We start from the raw sequence: 20015 nt of genomic DNA, 5'->3' as shown, positions 1-20015 counted from the left end.
GCATTACAAATGACAAGGTGTTAGTGGCAGCATGTGGCGGACGCTGTTACTGCTGCTGGCTCAGAAGGTCGGACTCTCTCAGAAATAAGTGGTCCGACATAAAAGCGGAGGCCATACGGCGCATAGCCTTACACAGACAAAGTGTTTGTGCCACTTGATGTTTGTGCTACTTGTTTGTGCCACAACCCACTTGATAAGCGCCTTTCCAGTATTATAAGGGAATCCCTCCTGAATAGTGACGGAGGTGGAGGGGGACACGGACATGCAAGACGCACCGGATGATCCAGGTATGTAATTAGTATTCCCTCGTTTGAAAATAGTAAACCAAATGCATTCAAGTTGTTTACACTTATTTACACAAACAATGGTGACATTTTCTATTGTTTTTAGTCACTGTGTTCCAGCGAGGTCCGTGGTGCTGCAGCTGAGCAGGAGCTGAGTCGCCAAGTCCCCTGTCTCCACTGCACCTCGTGCGTCACAACCCTCCAGCACAGATGCAGTCCTGCAAACGCAAAGAGACACCATCGATGCTAATAACGAGGTTGCCAAGGAGTTGAAGTGGGAGTTGAAGTGCGGGTCCTTCTCTGTAAAGATGGGCCCACTACAGCACAAAGATCCAAGAGAACAGCTCTTGGTAATCGGAACCGGAACCACTCATCATCATCGGCCAGTAAATTTTGCTGGTCTCTGAAAATTTGCTCCCTCTGAATTCTTCCATTCGCCAAATCTTCCAACAGTGCCAAAGCAGCCATTGTGCGTCATTACGCATTGTAATTGCATGCCTTTTTATACCCACCCATTTGATTGTCACAGCTACCCAATTGCGTAACACCTTCAGGTGTGGTGATTACCCTGATTGTAACTGACAATGACAGGGCCATTATCACATTGACAGTTCTGCGCAACGAACATGTGATAACAATATATGAAACTGTGCACTCGTATCTGCCGGACTGAGGCATCGTAAACGGCATCAGTTTAAATGTAATTTGTCCTACTGTTCACCTTATTATTTATGAGAATACATTTCATAACATGCAAGTATTGTTTAATAATTACAGATCCAATGAAACACGATTCCCGATTAAACTGGACAACATATCTGAGGGGTTCTGTAGCAAAAACAGATATCTCCGTTTCTATTTATTATCCTAAGTCATGTTTTTTTTTTTTTTTTTTTTTTGTGTGCACTCCAGGGAACTCTTCCTATATAATGCGTGAGAGGTAATATTTTTTATTTATTTTACACAATGGTATCAATTTCAAAGCGTTTCTCGAGTATCATCCTTATGCCATCAGAGTCGCAGTTTCTCATTTCTCCAGTTTATGTGCGTAGGTATGGGTCAAAGTGTCCGTGGAGGACCGCACCTTCTCCCATCAAGTTTTAGTTTGATCCAATGAATCATTGCATTTCTGTTCAAAATGTAGTATCAAGACTGCCCAAATGTGCCTAATTTGTTTATTAATAACTTTTCATGTTCAAAGTTGTGCACTCTCTTCAAACAATAGCATGGTATTCTTTCACTGTAATAGCTACTGTAAATTGGACAGTGTAGTTAGTTTAACAAGAATTTAAGCTTTCTGCCAATATCAGATATGTCTATGTCCTGGAAAATGTTATTGTTACTTACAACCTCATGCTAATTGCATTAACCTACGTTAGCTCAAATGTCCAGTGGACGGGACACCAATCCCGAAGAAGCTTTAGAGAGTGGCATACCCTTCTTTTGTGCCTACGCAACATTTATAAATGAGGCCCCAGGTGAGTGGGATTTGATTAGTCAATGACCTTACAATGACTTGATTAAAATGACCAGGGAGAAAATAAAATATGCAGCACTGCTGACTTCAAAGGCACGGATTTGATTACCCCTGAAATAAGAGAGATTTGGTGAGTATAAAAAATACTAGTCCTGCTAGGTCAGTTGCAGCTTTCAGGAAGGCGTTGTTGGAATTTTTGTTTAGAGGTGACAAACCAGATGCATCATTTTATCTTGGGTCTATTTGAATGTGCAGTCAATTTGACTATGTTGTTGATGAGCTGATGAGAACTTAACAATTAGGCACCAAACTTGTCAATTTTGTCAAACCATCCAACAGAAGCTAAACTCTATTATAAACTGTATTAGTAAGGGCAGTCCCACCTATGCAATAACAGGGGAAACACTGGCCTAATTATTTTTGTTCACTCCAGCTCATTTTTATGTTATAGTGGACATGTATTGCAAATTGGAATGAAATTGCAATCCACATGTGGATAAGTTGAATTTCATACAGGATTTATGACATTCAATCGTCTGCATTTTAATATAGAGTTTATTTATTGCACTGTGGTAATATGTACTGTGTGTTGACCAGGCCCTGGCAATGCTGCAAACCGTCAGCACATCTTGAATATAGCCCTGACTTTTTTTCTCTCGTAGCCTAACAAACCTGTTGTTGATTGGTCCTACATTTCTGACCTCCACATTGCAGCCAATGAACATTTAGGAAACAATTCTGTTATGGCACAATAAGGAAGACAATAACAGATGCAAGCCTACAACTGCAGAATACCCAAAGCTTTATTCAAGATTCATCTACAGGAAAGTATTTTGAAAAATTGTAAATGCCCTAAGAATATCAACTGCATAGCAGTTAGTGCATTCAAATGCATGTAATGTCATCGATGTGAACCCTCTTATCATTGCTCAATTAGCTAACTTTAGCTAAAGCATTCGTTAGCTAGCCACACGTTTGTTGTGTTAACGGTCAATGACAGCTGGTAGATTGGCTGTAGAATGATTATCGGTGTGTTTTAGCTGTATTGCTAGCTAACTGGCGAGTGGAATGGGTCCGCAATGAGCTTGCAGCCAAGTGACCTTTTGAGTTGATAGCTACAGCTCGAGGTGTTCTCGTTAGCCAGCTTGCAAGTGCTAGCTAACCGTGACGTTGATGCGACTAATGTGCAGCTGATGATATCTTACGTAGGGTAACCGTGTTGAAATAACTAGCTAGTTAGTATATCAATATCGGAAACCTGGTTTGTTTTGAAGATAGATAGTTAACGTTAAAGTGATGCAGCAGGCGATCCAACAAGAATATGTGGTTAGAACATTGTGATATGAAACTTGATTTGGTATCTAACTATAGTTATCTATTCATACAATTAAGGCTGGTGTTAGGATGAGGTAACATAACAGGCTCTGCTATGACACGGTATGTGTCGACTGGGCCTCAATCTTAATTTAGCTGCATTAACTCAAGTGATCACCAATCTCATGAAAATAAGTCAATTTTAACATTCAGATAACATTTTGTAAGGTCTGATGACTAGGCCCTATCGTGAAGCATGAGCCCCATTGTTAACAATAATGGCTAGCTCTATCTAGTTAGCTTTTTCTGTCTGTCTAGTGACTAGTCTGTGCATTAGCCTCGATATCTAACGTTACCCTTGTCTTTTGTCTTGACTAGTGCATTAGCTAATAGTTAGATTTCAATTGAATTAGCTAACAAAGGCCTTTCTGCTACTAAACATTTGAGTCATGGTAACTTTCATACATTCCTAATCAAATGTGACTGGTACTGCCAAACAGTTAACGCTAGGGATTCATCATCCAAACTATTGCCAAATTTACTGTACATTTTGTGAAATTGTTACAATAGCCTACTAATCAGTCCAAATGACCTTGACAAACGCTTCTCCCCTGGTCCTGCTTTGCATGTGTTGCTGACCCCGATGTTAGACACTGACAGAACGTTTCCAACTGTAGTTCTGGTTGTTGTTCTCTGCCGTCATTGCGTTGCCATTTTCTTGTATAGGGGCTCAAAAGATAAAGGCGAGCTTGCAAAGAAACACGTATGTTTCTACTACAGTAAGATTGTCAGGTCATGTACAATGATGTTTTGCTGCTAGTCTCTTACTATTTCCTTTATTAATATATGTTTGTCACTTCTTACAGACAGAAGCCTGGTCAAAACAAGCAAAGTCAAAAATTATGCAGTGAACCCTGCATCGATTCTGAAGATGGTAAGCATGCTGTGGACTACTTCAGCCTAAATCCAATTGAAATGTGTTGTTTTATCATATCTATCCTCAGGTTTGTAACACCAAAAATGTAGTTTAGGTCACTCCCTTATCTGAAAATACAAATGTAAGTAGGTGTTTTTCAAGACCATGTGACATACCAAGCATTTAACCTGTATTTCACATCCATGAGGCGTAACTGCAAATAATATATAGGCTCACAAATAAAATGTTATTTGTCACATGCTTTGTAAACAACAGGTGTGGACCAACAGTGAATGCTTACTTATGGGCCCTTCCCAACAATGCAGAAAATAGAGAAGTAATAGAAAAGTAAGACACATAATAGATACACAATGAGAAATGATAATTTGGCTATAATCAACGGCTACCAGTACAAGGTAATTGAGGTATATATGTATCAGTGGAGGCTGCTTGGGGGAAGGACGGCTCATAATAATGGTTGGGATGGAGTCAATGGAAAGGCACGTGTTTAATACCATTCCATTAAACTCCATTCCAGCCATTATTATGAGCCGTCATCCCCTCAGCAGCCTCCACTGATATGTACATACAACTAGGAATCAGCAGCATATGTGATGAGTCAAAACATTTAGTGCAAAAAGGGTTAATGCAGACAGTCAGGGTAGCTATTTTACTTTACTAAATAGTTAAGTAAACAGTTAGCCAAATAGCTACTCTCATCTGGATAGTACATTACTTTACCAGTCAAAAGTTTGGACACACCTACTCATTCAAGGGTTTTTCTTAATTTTGTACTATTTTCTACATTGTGGAATAATAGTGAAGACATCAAAACTATGAAATAACACACATGGAATCATGTAGTAACCAAAAAAATGTTAAACAAATGAAAATATATTTGAGATTCTTCAAAGTAGCCATCCTTTGCCTTGATGACAGCTTTGCACACTCTTGGCATTCTCTCAACCAGGTTCACCTGGAATGCTTTTCCAAAAGTCTTGAACGAGTTCCCACACATGCTGAGCACTTGTTGGCTGCTTTTCCTTCACTATGTGGTCCAACTCATCCCAAACCACCTCAATTGGGTTGAGGTCAGGTGATTTTGGAGGCCAGGTCATCTGATGCAGCACTCCATCACTCCCCTTCTTAGTCAAATAGCCCTTACACATCCTGGAGGTGGGTTGGGTCATTGTCCTGTTGAAAAACAAATGATAGTCCCACTAAGTGCAAACCAGATGGGATGGTGTATCGCTGCAGAATGCTGTGGGAGCCATGCTGGTTAAGTGTGCCTTGAATTCTAAATAAATCACTGACAGTGTCACCAGCAAGCTCCGACTGGGAAAAATATTTTTGAATGGCCATCCAATTCGGAATTCCAAGTCAGTAACTCTGACATCTTTTTAGAGCTCAGACAGACATCTGACTTGAGGATCACTGACGTCATGATTTGACCTTGAGTTCCCAGTTGTCTTGCACCGATCGAACGACTTGGGAAACTTAGTTTGATCACCTAGTGAAATAAATGAAAGCCTCACCAGGGAGCTACATATCTATTTTAGTTTCACCTTGCAATCATTCAAAAAAAAATATTTTTACCTTTCCACAAACCATCTTTACGTGTTGCTTGATATGAGCAAGTTAACCCAAATGTTTCAAAGAATGGGTCATGCGTCCACGATTTAGTTAGTGACTACTGCCTGGCCAGTGATCTAGCTAGCTGCATTTCAGTAATTACCTATCCTCCTAAATGCGGTGGTCAAGTTGAAAATATTTGCCTGAAAATGAACTAGTCACCAGTTATTGTTGCCCATGGTGTAATCATGTCTAACCAGTTGGCTAGTGTAGCCTGTGTGCCCTTGAGCTACAAAGACTAGATAGCTGTGTTTTTTGGCATCCACGATTAGCTAGCTAGTTGGCTACTTCATGGCCGGTGTAACCCCTAGATTCTTGACTGTCGCTACTTTGCAGGACAGATACGCACACACACGATCATTGGGTTCAGGCGAGTTTATTGTAGTCTTCTTTGCCATGTAGTCTTCTAGCTAATCCCAGTCAGTGTTGCCAACTCCTCACTCAGTAAGGAAAGTAGATATTGGCTGTCCTAAAAGTCGCTAAATGACGTCACTGATTAATTTGCATAATTAGCCATGTATGTGTAATTGTGATGGACGCTGTAGGAGAGAGGAATAACGTCATGGGAGAGACAAAGTGAGTAAAAAACACCCTAAATATGTTTAGAACTACAAATGAACTTTCTTCTGCCGATTCTTGTTTTTTTTTTAATGTCACAATTCCAACCCTCCTCCTTTATCCGGGCTTGGGACCAGCAAAAGTGACCCAAAAGAGAGACTCTGGCGGAGTTACTTCGTTTTTTATTTGATAGAATTTTTTTGTTTCTTTTGTTAATTTTTTTACATTTATATCCCGCCCTGAATGTAAGCCAGACAGGATCAGCCAGCGGCGGCTTCCCGCATGCACGATTCATTTGCAGTTTGGACGCGGAGGGGTGAACATCTCCTGCTCTGACTGCAGCTGGGAGGGACTGGGCCACCTGTGAGTGCTTTGGGACGGGGGTGGGGCCCACGGCAGCACCCGTTGCTCGTTGAGAAGAGTAAGAACAATGCGTGCTTTCACGTCAGTCTCAAATAACACCAGAAAAAGTCGCTAGATTTGTCGCTAGTCACTTTTATGAAAATGTATTGCTAGAGGGGTCTGAATACTCGCTAAATGTAGCGACAAAGTCGCCAAGTTGGCAACACTGAGATTCCCAGTCGGTATTAGATAGAACGTCACGGCCCCACCTGTGGAAAAAACAACCCGTGGTTACCCCATTGGTTCACAGCAAAATCCTTTTTCAGCTGGGCTGTTTTATAAGAAAACGTCTGACATTAATCAAAACACTCTAGCAAGCCCTCATCGGTGACAATGTTATTGGGCCACGGGAATGTCAGATTCGTATTTTAATTTTATGTAAACTGTCAATAGGCAGGTTTCCATTGACCCAGGTTTATTACACAAAAGCAATGTTGCAAAAAATATATAAATGCGACGTGTAATCGAAACGGCAGGTATAGGCTAACTTTTCTGAAGATGGACAACATTTTTATCTGTTCAACAGGGTGGATTTTTCTGTTGTCAAACTTTCTTTATTACGAAAAAATTATGATTTCCAAATCATTGTGAAGGTATGCCGGGCATGTGATGTCACAGTGTAACTATAACGCTCCACTCAGCATTTACTTCTAAATGCCTACTGCAGGACAAGGATTGTCCTGACTTTCAAGAATGGCTGAATTGCTTCGCCTTGCTTTTCTGGTTGGCTGGCAAGTTTCACGATCCAATTATTTCAGATCTATAGGAGTGCAAGTTTCACTATGACACGGACCGTGGCGATAGGTTGGCACAGCAGAATTATTAGAATATGGCAAATATTAGTCCATTATTGCGTTCTAACCATTATGACTTTCGTGGGCAAGCTGAGACATGAAACCGATAGGTGGGAGGACATAAATGTTTTCGGCAATTCATGTGTAATTTGCCTAAATGGGCAATGGAAACACTTCAACCACAATTTTTTTTTTTATTGGATACTAGATTGTAATTATTATATATATTTTTTAGGTGTGACGCCATTACATCTAGCTGTTTTGATCGACACACGATGGGTAAATGGAAACGCACCCTCGAAGGAAATTGTCATATTTTCAATGCAAACGTTCTAAATGTCAACAAAAAGAATCACTGCACAAGTTAATGGAAACATAGCTATTGAAGTTGGTGGTTACTACTGGGTTCAGATCCGAGGTGAGAGAAATTGTCCGCCATGTTTTGGTAAAGGCTCAGAGTGATGTCTCGCACTTAAGAAGGCTCAACCAATCACCTGGCGCGTTCACCGTTTTTGTCTCCATGCAAAAACGCACAATTTGTTCACTCCTACCAATGAGACATGGTAGTCATTACTATGGCAATTCAAGATGGCGCTCCCCATACCTCTAATAAACATTTTTCAAGATCAAAAAAATAGATGCACGTGTTTAGTATTAGTGGATTGAATACATCTCTTTGCTTAGCTTTAATTCCTGAAGTGTTTCCATTCCCCTTTAAGGTAAAAACAAATTACGTACATTTTATAAAAAAAATTAAATAATAATCAAGAAATTGACATAGTTTGTAAGCTTTTAAATTATAACAATGTCAACCGTTTATCTTTTCCCGTGATGAATAAGACATGGATGTCTGAGGTATGTAAAATAGGTCAACTTTGAGCACCTTTATCTCTTGACTGTTTTGGCATTCAGGTACAAAAAGTCACTTTCTGAACACTTCTTCTACAATGGACAAATTTGGTATGAAAGGTTTCGTTCAAATAAAAAGGGGTGTTATCAAAAAGTGATTGAATTCAAATGGATTTTCCTAATGCATATCTTATTGGCATCTAAGTGTCGGGCTCATATCGTGAGATCCTTGGCAATATCCAGCCCTTGTTTTGAAGCGATAGTTGAACTAAGCCCAAAAATGTATGTACCAATTCCACATTGACCCTTTGTTAAATACAAATGGAACATATTTTTTTTCCTGTTTTAGAGTTTTAAAATGTACTGCCCCGAGCAGGCCATTGGAAAGTTTGATTAACTGGGGGTTCGGAAGACGTTGTCGTGCAAGCAGGCAAATAGGAATTTTGAGCCCTGACTAGTGTGATTTGAGCTGTCAATATGGGGCTAAATGGATATTAAATGACAGGATCTTAATTTGTATATCTGTTCAATCATAGGTCTGAGCTGAGAGGTTCTCCCACCTGCCGGTCTCTGCAAAAGGTTGCTGTGTCAGAGACTCCAAAGAGAAGAGTACACAGCTTCCCAAGGCCATGGAAGACTCTCACACTTTATACATCTCAGAGTTGGGAGATGATGAAAATTTAGAGGGGGATAAGGAGCTTGAGGAAACTCACTGCAGTCTTTATTTAATGTCCATGGAAACGGATGAGCTGGCAGATTCAAACACAAGTTTGCAAAAACCTGAGACCAAAGGCTGTGACCTGAAGCAGGATTTAGGATCGGTCTCCCATTCAACAACCCCTGAGCTCCCAGAGGATCCTGACCATGACCCTGATGTAGAGCTCCAGGACTCATTTCCCTGCCAATTCTGTGAAAGAAATTTTAGCAGCAAGCAAGGCTTAGAACGTCACATACACATCCACACCTTAGCTAACCACCACACACACATATTTAAGTGTAAGTACTGCAGCAAGTCCTTTGGCTCAAAAATTGGCCGGCGACGGCATGAGAGGAGACATGAAAATGCAAAGGCAAGGCCTGGATCTTTAATAAAGCCTGTGGAGCCTCTAAGTTCTGCCCTACAGCACAACGGTCCAGAATGTGGTTCTTCTCCCAGTAGCTCCGGTGCCTCTGTTTTGGCAGACAGAGAACAGATGCCTACGTCAAATGAACATGGAGAATTACAGGGTGGTCACACTTGCAAGTATTGCAAAAAGGTTTTTAGCACACATACAAACATGCGACGACATCAGCGCAGGATCCACGAGCGCCATCTCCGGCTCAAAGGTAAGGAAGCCACACTGTTGCAGGAAGCAAAACATCCAAAGCTATCCCCTATTAAATCTCAACAGAATACCAACAACACAAGCCCAGTAGCAGTTCTTGAGATCGAAAGTGACCAAGAGGAGCAATATATGCTGGATATCTCTGGTAACATCTCTGAGAACCTCAGCTTTTATATAGATGGGAAGATTGTATCAACAAGCACTGTCAGCGGCTGTGAGGTAGTTGAAGTGAACTCTGGATCTGCTACTTTAGTTGGACTAAATGCTGTGATTATTAATCCTGCCCAGATCAGTCAGGCTCTTAAAGTAGAGACTGCTACTCACACAGGAAAAGGGATATCTGGTCAACCCTTGACAAAAAGAAGAACTGCCACACCACCTCTTCTACCCCAAATCAAAACTGAACTAGAATCGGAAGTTGTTGTGTCCTCCTCTTCTTCATCATCAATTGTGTCATCTTTGATAGAAAGTCTCATTCCTCAGAACACAGAGTCTACTATCCTTCAGAGAGAGAGAACAGTTTATCTGTCACCTAAGCTGAAACAGCTCTTACAGATGCAAGATGGCCTCAAACCCAGCTTTGCCCTGATCACAGAAGGCCAGAAGCTGTGTTCACCACTTTCCCTGGCTGTCCTCCCAGCAGGATTGGGGAGGTTTAAAAGAAGGACAGGGTCTCCCCCAAACTCACCACAACAAAGCCCTATGTTGAATGTTGAAAGCACAACAGATGTGGGTGTTTCTATTGCTGTCAATGCCCCAACTTCAGAGAGCCAATGCAGTTCACCCGCATGCAGTTTATCCAGTAATGATGAGAGTGAGATCTCCAACAGTCCACCAGTAAACGATGCAATGACAACTCGTCTCTTGCCAGAGGGATGGTCCCCAATGAGTGGGGGTAGTTCCTGCAACCAGCAACCTTTGGACCTCTCAAACGCTGTCAAGAAAAGTGAAGACGAAGCCCTGCGGGAAGCTGTGTTGGACTTGAGTGTGCACAGAAAGAGTGCAGATGATTCAGAAGCAAAGAGAATTTTAGTTCCACAACCCTTAAATAAAAAGAGGAAGCCAAACACCAGCATGTTGGAGAAGGTGCTGATGAATGAGTACGCAAACTTAGAGGTTGCTGCAGAGCACGAATTAAGTATATTAGAAAATCATGATGCACCATTAGGTACAGACTTTGCCATAGTTACTGCTTCGTATATGTCACCTGCTACTGAAGGCGAGGTGTTCGGATTAACTTTGCCCTCTTCAGCACTTAGTCCATCCCCTTCCTCTCTAGCTTCAGTCACCAGGCAATCGATCTCACCATGCACCATAGCACTTGCTTCCCCATCTCCACATCCAGTCTTACCCACTGCTCCGTCGCTAATTACTGTTTTAGCACCACCAACATCTTCCTCTAGCAATTTCACAAATCAACCTATCCTTCAAGTATTGGCCCCTAAGATATCTCCTAAACCTTTAATAATCTGCACTGAAAATTCATTGAATTCAGCTGAGTGTGAGTGGAGAGCTGCTTTGCCAGATTGGGCTACCTCTAATTCTGAAAGCCAACTTGCCATCTCTAAACCCCTTGACCCAACTCTCAATCTACAAGGGCATGTGTTTCTCACAGATCACACTATAAATCAAATAGCTCTGAACACTACCACAGTTGATTCCAACATTGGATTTGAAGTGCCAACATGCTCTCCAGCTTTAACTCTAAACGATTCCCTTATCAACTCCTTTGACATTACTAGTAATACTGTTTTAATTGAATGCACAGTTGCTCTTGAAACCCCAGAGAACCTTGTCCCTACCACAATTGCTTTCCAAGAAAATAATTTTGAATCCACAGCACCTGCGCAAATTGTCATAAATCAGCAGCAGCTTCTGTCCTTGCCTCATGAAACCGTTGACCCTACTATTTTAGTATCTTCTTTAGAGCAATCGGTTACCCTTTCAACGCTGTCTGCAGTCATATCTGAATGTCAAGAATCCATTTCCTCCCCTGTTCCTGCCATTATTAAAAAGGAATCTAACCAAAAGGTAGTATCAGAGGACATATCTATCTGCCCCTCTAAAACAGCACCTCCCTCTGAGGGCACAAGTCAAGTGGAAGAATCATCAAATGAGACCCTCTCCAAGCTACAAGAGACTTTCACTAAGGAATTCATATGCAATGTATGTGATAAGCTTTTTCATTCAATGAAGGAACTGGGTCATCATGTAAGTGAGCATTCTGATGAATGGCCATACAAATGTGAGTTCTGTGTGCTGCTCTTTGGGAAGCCCACGGCATTGCTTGATCACAGGTCAACCCTCCATGGCGTCGGCAAGAGCTATGTTTGCTGCGCATGTACAAAGGAATTTGCTTATCTTTGCAACCTGAAACATCATCAAAAGGAGTTGCACCCTGGCCAGGAATGCAAATACACAGAGGAAGAAAATGGCAAGCTACGACCCCAGAACTACAACAATTCAACAAAAGTTAGCACAGAGGCTTTGTCCTACTGTGCCATGGCGGAGTCCAATAAACCTGTCATAAAAGATGAGGGAGAATTAGATGACGCTACTGAGGAACTCTTTACCACAATAAAGATAATGGCTTCTGAGGGAGGAAAACCCAAAGGCCTGGATGTTTGTCTTGGCATCAACCAACACTATCCCAGTTTTAAGCCGCCTCCGTTTCCCTATCACAACCGGACACCTGTTGGCTCTGTAGCCTCAGCTACCAACTTCACCACCCACAACATCCCACAAACCTTCAGCACTGCTATCCGATGCACTAAATGTGGCAATAGCTTTGATAACATGCCAGAGCTGCACAAACACATTCTTGCCTGTGCAAATGCCAGTGACAAAAGACGCTACACACCCAATAAGAACCCCATTCCTCTTCGTCACTTTGCAAAAGCCCAAAATGGAGTACTGTCCTCTACTAATTCCACTAATGGCCAAAATGCTCTACACACGGCAAGTCAAACAAATCGTCCCAAACTCAATCAGGAGCCACCTGCCAAGTTGAAGCTTAATGCACTCAACAAAAGGAAAAAACATCTGGTACAGAGGGCCATTTCACAGAGGAGTAAGTCTACCTCTTTGACAAAGAAAACCTCTTCTCTAGTGAATGAGGAGCAAGAGATCTATGTCTGTCCACATTGCATTAGAGAATTCACATACCGCCGCAGCCGAACCAAGCACATGGCCGTCTGCCCCAGGAAACCTGCTGCCAAAGAGGCCAAGAAAAGAAAAGATGGCAGTATCTCTTACACTAAGGAAAATAACGGCCACCTTCGCGGAGAAGTCCTTCATTTGGAAGAGAAATCTGACCATGAACAGAAAAGCAGAGCCCATAGTTCTAGTCCAACAAAGAGGACAGCCATATTACCAGCTCATAAAGTCCTGTCAAACAAAAAAAGTAAAGCCATCATTGCAATGGCAAGTGTCCAAACACCGCAGGAGGCACCCAAACTGACTGCACTGTCTCTTGTTCGCCCTTTCAACTCCCCACAACGTCAAGGCAATAGGATGCCGCATGGTGTAAAGGAAATTCGTTCAAACATTACAATGGTGAAATCCCACCAACAACAACCACAGGTGGATGAGCACCCCTGCAGTCAGAGTGGAAGGGTGAGGGGACCAGTGACCCGCAGTCTACAGCAGATTGTCGTCACAGCTTCAGCAAAGGAAGAACAGCTGACCAGTCAGGAGCCACCAAGGGATCTGCAGGTATTCTATGCATGAATGCATGCCTAACATGACAATTCTCTACCCTTCTCCCGAAGTGTGCACTCATACATTCCCCCTCATGGATTTAAAAAGAACAGACTGATGTGAGGAATATGGTCGAGACTCATCTCCAGCCATGCTTGCATCAATCCAATACTTTTGAATACATGAGGAATGAGTGAACAAGTGCGGCAGGTAGCTTAGCAGTTAGAGCATTGGGGCAGGAATCGGAATGTTGCTAGTTCGAATCCCTGAGCCGACGAGGTGAAATCTGTCGCTCTGCCCTTGAGCAAGGCACACGTAACCCTTAATAAAGTGTTTTCCACAAGTACATGGAGTAGCCAGCCAAATAGAAAAAGTTGCCAGCCAGGGAGTTCGGAGCCGGGGGGTCCGTTGTAGCCTAGTTAAATAAAGGTTAAATAAATATTTTAAAAATGGTAAAGCCTGACGATCACACTAAATTCTTTGTTTAGTTTGAGACTAACATTGATGTTGTTTGTGGGCACGAGGGATGTTGTACAAAACTAGTCCGAGTATGAAAGCCAATGACGAATTTTCTAACTTCCGCTTTACCTATGTGGTTTTTGGCCCAACCCATTGGTTTCTGGACCAATCAGACGGCCCCGAATGTGTTTGCATTCGGTGACAGGTCCGGGATGTACTCAGATCCAGATTAATTGCGGAGAAACTAACATCTGTGGGCGTAAAGTTTGGCCGGAGCAAGGAGTCCTGGTAGCTAGGCAAGGTCCGGCGGGCATTTAATTTTTGGGGGCAGAACAAGCTGTATTTTGGTGGTCTTTGGTACGTTGTAATGCCTTGATTCCATTGGAAATACACAGCTAAATGAATGGAAGCTTTTAGCGACTTTACCTCCCAGATTGGTAAAATTAGTTGTGGTATTGAGTAGGAAGACATGACTTCACAGTTAAAATGACTGAAAATGTTTGAATTTAGTGTGTTTAGTAGTTTTTGATATCTTCTAGGTCTATATGATCAGGACTATTTTCTAAGTAAGAAACTTTTTAAAAAACATTAACACCTGTCTTGATTAAAGTCATATTTACAGTTTTACTGCAATATATGAATTGCCACAATGATGTTTGATCTTCAAATAATGTATTTTATTCAGGGCATCACTTGATTTAAAATCATTAATCAAGTTAATGGCACTTTTTTTTTTTTTTTTTAATTGCTCAGATTTGGCCCAAAAGAAAGGTTTTTCCAATGTATTTATTATTTTATTAACTTTTATTTACTCAGGAGAACACAAATGACACCAGTGTCTCATTTACAATGGTGCCCTGAGGACAAAAAAATTACATCAATACAGCAACAACAAAAAGATAAACTACAAGATGGCAATAAATACATTACATCCGGTTATTACAAGTTATTATAATCAATTGAAACAATTGCACACTTCAGTGAACTAATTTAACAGCAGAGTTTTAAACTACCCTATTGGCATCAGGGAATCCAGGTGTCATTTGTTTTGTAAGGTATTCCGTAACTGGTGCATTAAAACTAAAGTCCAGACAAGCGGGACCTCGAGTTACCAAACCTGTCTCATATTTTTACATTTCAGCAGGGAAGTAAGGTATGTTGGACACTTGTGGAGCAGAGCTTTGTAAACAAGAATGGAGTAATGAAGTGATTTACGGGAGTTTAGTGAGGCCCAGACAACCTTCTGATACAGGATGCTGTGATGAGTATTAAAACTGTCACCTGTAATAAAGCGAAGAATGCATTCAAAGGTTTAAGAGTAGTTGCTGCTGCATTCTGGTAAATAGTATCACCATAGTCAAGAACTGGCAGGAAAGTTGACTGCACAATCTGCTTCCTGCTGTTCATGGATTGGCAAGATCTGTTTCTAAAGAATAAGCCCACTTTAAATGTTAGCTTTTTAACTAGCTCATCATTTTTTTTTTTTAAACGTTAGATCTTTATCAATCCAAACGGCCAGATATTTATAGGCAGCGACCGGCTCCATGAGCGACGCATCCAATAAATGAATATGTAGCCCATCTGAGAAATTATTCTGTGAATCACAGAACATATATTTAGTTTTGCCCGCGTTAAGTAAACCTTTTAAATCAACAAGGGCTTTCTGTAATATAACAAAATCAGATTGCAGCTCGAACATAGCTTTGTCAACAGTCGGTGCAATGGCATACATACAACCGTATCGTTTGCATACAGATGAATATTACTGGATTTAATACATAGACCAATAATATTTAAATAGTAAAGAGAACAGCTCCCAAAATCGCTCCCTGCAGTACACATTTCGTAATATCAATGAAACTAGACTTGACACCATCAGAAAGCAAACATTGTGTCCTGTCTGTCAAGACCTCTTATCCAGGCCCATTTCAGACCGTTTTTGACAAGAGATGGTGTCGAATTCCTCAAAGGTCTGTAAATAAAGCAGCACAAAGTTTTTTTTTTTAATGATCTAGGCAATTTAACACATCTAAAACAAGCATAGTGGCTGAAACAGAGTATTGTCCAGATCTAATACCAGATTGGTGCATATTTAGAATAGAGTGAAGTTACCAAAGTTCTTAGCTGGGAGTTGGTCAGGGATTCTAATACCTTGGCTTGGCAAGATAAATTGGCGATTGGGTGGTAATTATCTAAGTCAGAAGGATCTCCACTTTTATGTAGGGGGAAGACATGTGACACTTTCTAAATCTTAGGGAAAACACCAGTACCAATTGTCAAGTAAAAAAATACAAGTTAAAGGTACATCAATGAGTGGGGCAGAGAGCTGTATTAAGAAGGGGTCAAGTGTAGCAGCCCATGTGGATTTCATTACATCGTTCTTTAGCAAGGCAACTCAAAGCAGTGCATTGAGTTACAGGCATACTATGCTTTGATTATAAGGGACGGAAACACAATATCTACATCAGAATGTTTTAATGGCATTTTCACCGTAAACAATACTAAAGTCACTAACATTAATGCTCCCAATGTTTAAGTAGGCCTACTCCCTCTTATCAATGTTCTTGTGATACTTGCGCACAGTACACGGACACACACACAGCTTTAGTACTGTTAAAGCTTCAGGCATTCTAAATGAGTGTGACTATAGGAAAAAAGAACTGGCTCTGGATACAAATAGCTTTTTAACTTGTCCAACAATGTTATGAAAACACTTTAACCAATCTGTACTGTTCAGATAACTTTACACACAGGCCTACACACACTCCCTCTCAGTAGCCTAATCCTTTTCAGTTATTCCCGTGCCATCCACATTTGTGCGTAGTTTAGTCAGTTGTCAATTTCAGGTTGCTAGCTAGGTAACATGACTAGATTTAAGAATGAAGCATGTGTTTAACATGTGGATTTTAATCAAATCAGTAAGCCTATATGAATATGTTTAATAATGTCATGTTTTCTTTTTCATATTTTGGACTAGAACGAGTCTCTCTTGCCACTACCTATTTATTGTTCCTGCAGTGCGGATTCAACATCTTCATCAAATGTTTTCCTAATTTATCTGCAGTTTTGTTCAAAAAGAGCCATTCGCAAACAACTCATCACACTGAGAGAGTCCTTAGCGGTCACTGGCAAGTATCGACATGGGCTTCGAATCCTATGAAAATACAAACAAGATATTTGGTTTACTTGTCCCGATGCAATACCGTTGACAAATAACTGTTTATTAAATCAGTTCGACACCTTTTATAAACTAGTCCAGTGGTATGTTTGTCCTGGGCTACAACAAAATTGTGTACTTTAGGGGGCAGTAGAGGACCGGAGTTGGGAACCTAGCACTGAACTAGTCAACACTTGCTGTTCGGTCATCAATCAAAGCGCACAGTAGCTTATAGCCTACACGCCCTGACTCCGTGGCTGTGTAGGCCTATGAAACACGGGAAAGAAAATAAATGAATGTGGCACAAAACAATAATTAGGTGGATTTCCACACATAGTTTACTATTGGCAGTTTACAATTGGCACATTCATCCCCCTCCTCTCCCCTGTAACTATTCCCCAGGTCGTTGCTGCAAATGAGAACGTGTTCTCAGTCAACTTACCTGGTAAAATAATGGATAAATAAAAAATAAAAATAGTTACCACTTACATTACACAAGACCTAAAAATGTGTTCACAGGAGACAATGAAGAAGCATCATGCTCTCCCTCTGTGAAAATAAATGTTGACTAAAGTCAACCACAGCGCACAAAAATAACACCGCGGTACCGAGAGGAGGGACAGACAGGAGACTGACAAACCAGCAGTTTTTCCCTGTCCTATCAATAGATCACTAGAAAATGCATATCGATCATTCCGGGAGAAGGCTATTCTGATTTGTCTGACTAGCGTCTTGAAACTTTTATATGAAAAGAAGCCTAGTTAATTAATGAAGTGCAAAAAGTAGCCGTCTTGCAATGAGTCTTATCAGCTATTTAGCCGATGGCTAGCGCTTATGGAAAACACAGATAATTGCTGATCCCTGGCAGTGACCAGTGTCTTGGGGAGTGGGATATGCAAAAAGCACATTTGCATTTCACACCTCACACTTGTACAGGTTACACCCTTGTACATGTGTGAAACAGGACAAATAAACGCACCCCCTATTTGAGTGTACACTTGTAATTCAGGGGGATTAATTAAAGTTGCACCTTTTCTCACATTTAATTTTTATATTCTCAGGATCCTTCAATTTGAGATTCATCCAATGGACTGCTTCAGACAGTGGACAATTGAGGATCATGATACATTTGTGGAGGCTTAATGAAATAAAAACAAATGCAAGAAGAGATGGAGAATGCAGCAGTGGGTAGGTGCAATCGGACAATGTATGGAGGCTTTCAGAGAACATTTTTGTTGTGCATTTCTTGTCCTTTTCATAGAATGTTTGGAAAAGACTGCTGTGCACTTTGAGAAACTTTACCTGTGATGGGCACGTGCATCACAGAATAAGTAATCTGATGATTATCTGAAAAAATTACTTATTTAAAAAGCCCATCCCTATGAATAACTAGTGAGGTTTGCAAGTGGCAATCATAGGGGCATGCAGTTATTACATTTTTTTCAGTTATCCAAATGTGTACTGTTATGTGGCCTTTTTATTTTGAACCTAAATGCATGCTACCAGTTTATTGTAGTATTAGATTGCCCCTTTCTCACTGAGTCTGTCCAATTTTAAACCACACTTTTTAGGTTTGAATGATCATCAACTTGTGAAACTCTGGATCTCTTAAAAGGATAGTTTTCCAAATGTTTAACGTAATCGTAATAATTGTCATACTTCAAGAGGAGTTATGTGGCTGTCTTAAAATTTTTATACAAGCTCCAAGGAAAGACCTGAGAAGTAAACAATGCATGGAATGTGAGTATAAAAACCTAGAGCTGGGCGATATTTGATTAATTAGAATGTATGTTTAGCGCGATATTCCAAATGCCTCTATCTCAGGAATCCATTTTTTTTAATGAGCGTTTGTCTGATTTTTCTCACGTTGTACCTACACATTTACACACACCAAGCCCAGCCCCCTGCCACTCACAACAACAAAATGAGAGATCGCTTCTTCTCTGACAGTGGTTTCAACTCTCATTTGCATTTTAGGTTTGGTCCGACAGAATCTGTCATGGAAACCAAAACCCATAAAAAGGTTAATCTCCTCTATTACAGTAAAGTAATGTTTCTAATGGAGACCCCCTGGGGGTTAGGGGGGCCCAGATAGCATATGAACACTCATAAATAATGGCAAAATGTGTAGAATTGCAGGAAATTTGCTTTAATGGTTGACTTTGGGTGCGATAAGCGGTCCAACTTCTCAATTGTCAAACAGAAATGGGGTTTGCCTTGGGTGTCATCCTGGTCATGCGCGGCATGACTGACGTAGCTAGTTTGTTAGCTAAGATAGCCACTTCTAGCTAGCCAGTAACTCCTCCAGTATGTGTTTTTTATTTTTTATCCCATTTTTCTCCCCAATTTTCGTGGTATCCAATCGCTAGTAATTACTACCTTGTCTCATCGCTACAACTCCCGTACGGGCTCAGGAGAGACGAAGGTCGAAAGCCATGCGTCCTCCGAAGCACAACCCAACCAGCCGTACTGCTTCTTAACACAGCGCGCCTCCAACCCGGAAGCCAGCCGCACCAATGTGTCGGAGGAAACACCGTGTACCTGGCCCCCTTGGCTGGCGCGCACTGCGCCCGGCCCGCCACAGGAGTCGCTAGAGCGCGATGAGACAAGGATATCCCTACCGGCCAAACCCTCCCTACCCCGGACGACGCTATGCCAATTGTGCGTCGCCCCACGTACCTCCCGGTCGCGGCCGGCTGCGACAGAGCCTGGGCGCAAACCCAGAGACTCTGGTGGCGCAGTTAGCACTGCGATGCAGTGCCCTAGACCACTGCTCCACCCGGGAGGCCCCCTCCCAGTATGTGTTGACGTCATCTCACACGATTTGTTTTTGGACGGAAGCTGTAGAGATTGGCAAGAAATGGAACTTCTATAGCCAAATATCTTATTCATCAGTATATATTTTTATTTACGCATTTCATGACCTTGGAATTATGGTGCATTGATCAGTTATACAGTTTAAAGCCGTTATTTTAGAGTTTTTGCCCAAAGTCTACCTTTTTTAAAGTAGCATTCCAGTGTTTCCAGATGTCTATGAAATATGATCTATATTTAATTACAATACGAGTTAAATATTTTTTCTTCCAATATTTTTTTATTATGTTAAGCAGCTGGGTGTATACCAGTCATTAAAATTATTCATGGGAGTA

General features: G+C 41.3%; 1 protein-coding gene across 1 annotated transcript in view; it reads left to right on the top strand.

Annotated features, from left to right (window-relative positions):
* Positions 1–2640: 2640 nt before the first annotated feature.
* The window catches only part of prdm2a (PR domain containing 2, with ZNF domain a), an 18903-nt gene continuing 1528 nt past the window's right edge, over positions 2641–20015 (top strand). Inside the window, exons 1-4 of the mRNA XM_055892179.1 lie at positions 2641–2966; positions 3942–4009; positions 8763–13265; positions 17928–20015. The exon at positions 17928–20015 is cut by the window's right edge and continues 1528 nt beyond it. Of these exons, the coding sequence (XP_055748154.1) occupies positions 8856–13265; positions 17928–17942 (4425 nt within the window). The 5' untranslated portion in view covers positions 2641–2966; positions 3942–4009; positions 8763–8855 and the 3' untranslated portion in view covers positions 17943–20015. The remainder of the gene's footprint in view (positions 2967–3941; positions 4010–8762; positions 13266–17927) is intronic.

Source organism: Salvelinus fontinalis, chromosome 31 (genome assembly GCF_029448725.1).
Source record: "Salvelinus fontinalis isolate EN_2023a chromosome 31, ASM2944872v1, whole genome shotgun sequence".
NCBI lineage: Eukaryota > Metazoa > Chordata > Actinopteri > Salmoniformes > Salmonidae > Salvelinus > Salvelinus fontinalis.
Note: the sequence above shows the minus strand (reverse complement) of the source record. Positions and strands in the feature narration are given on the sequence as shown.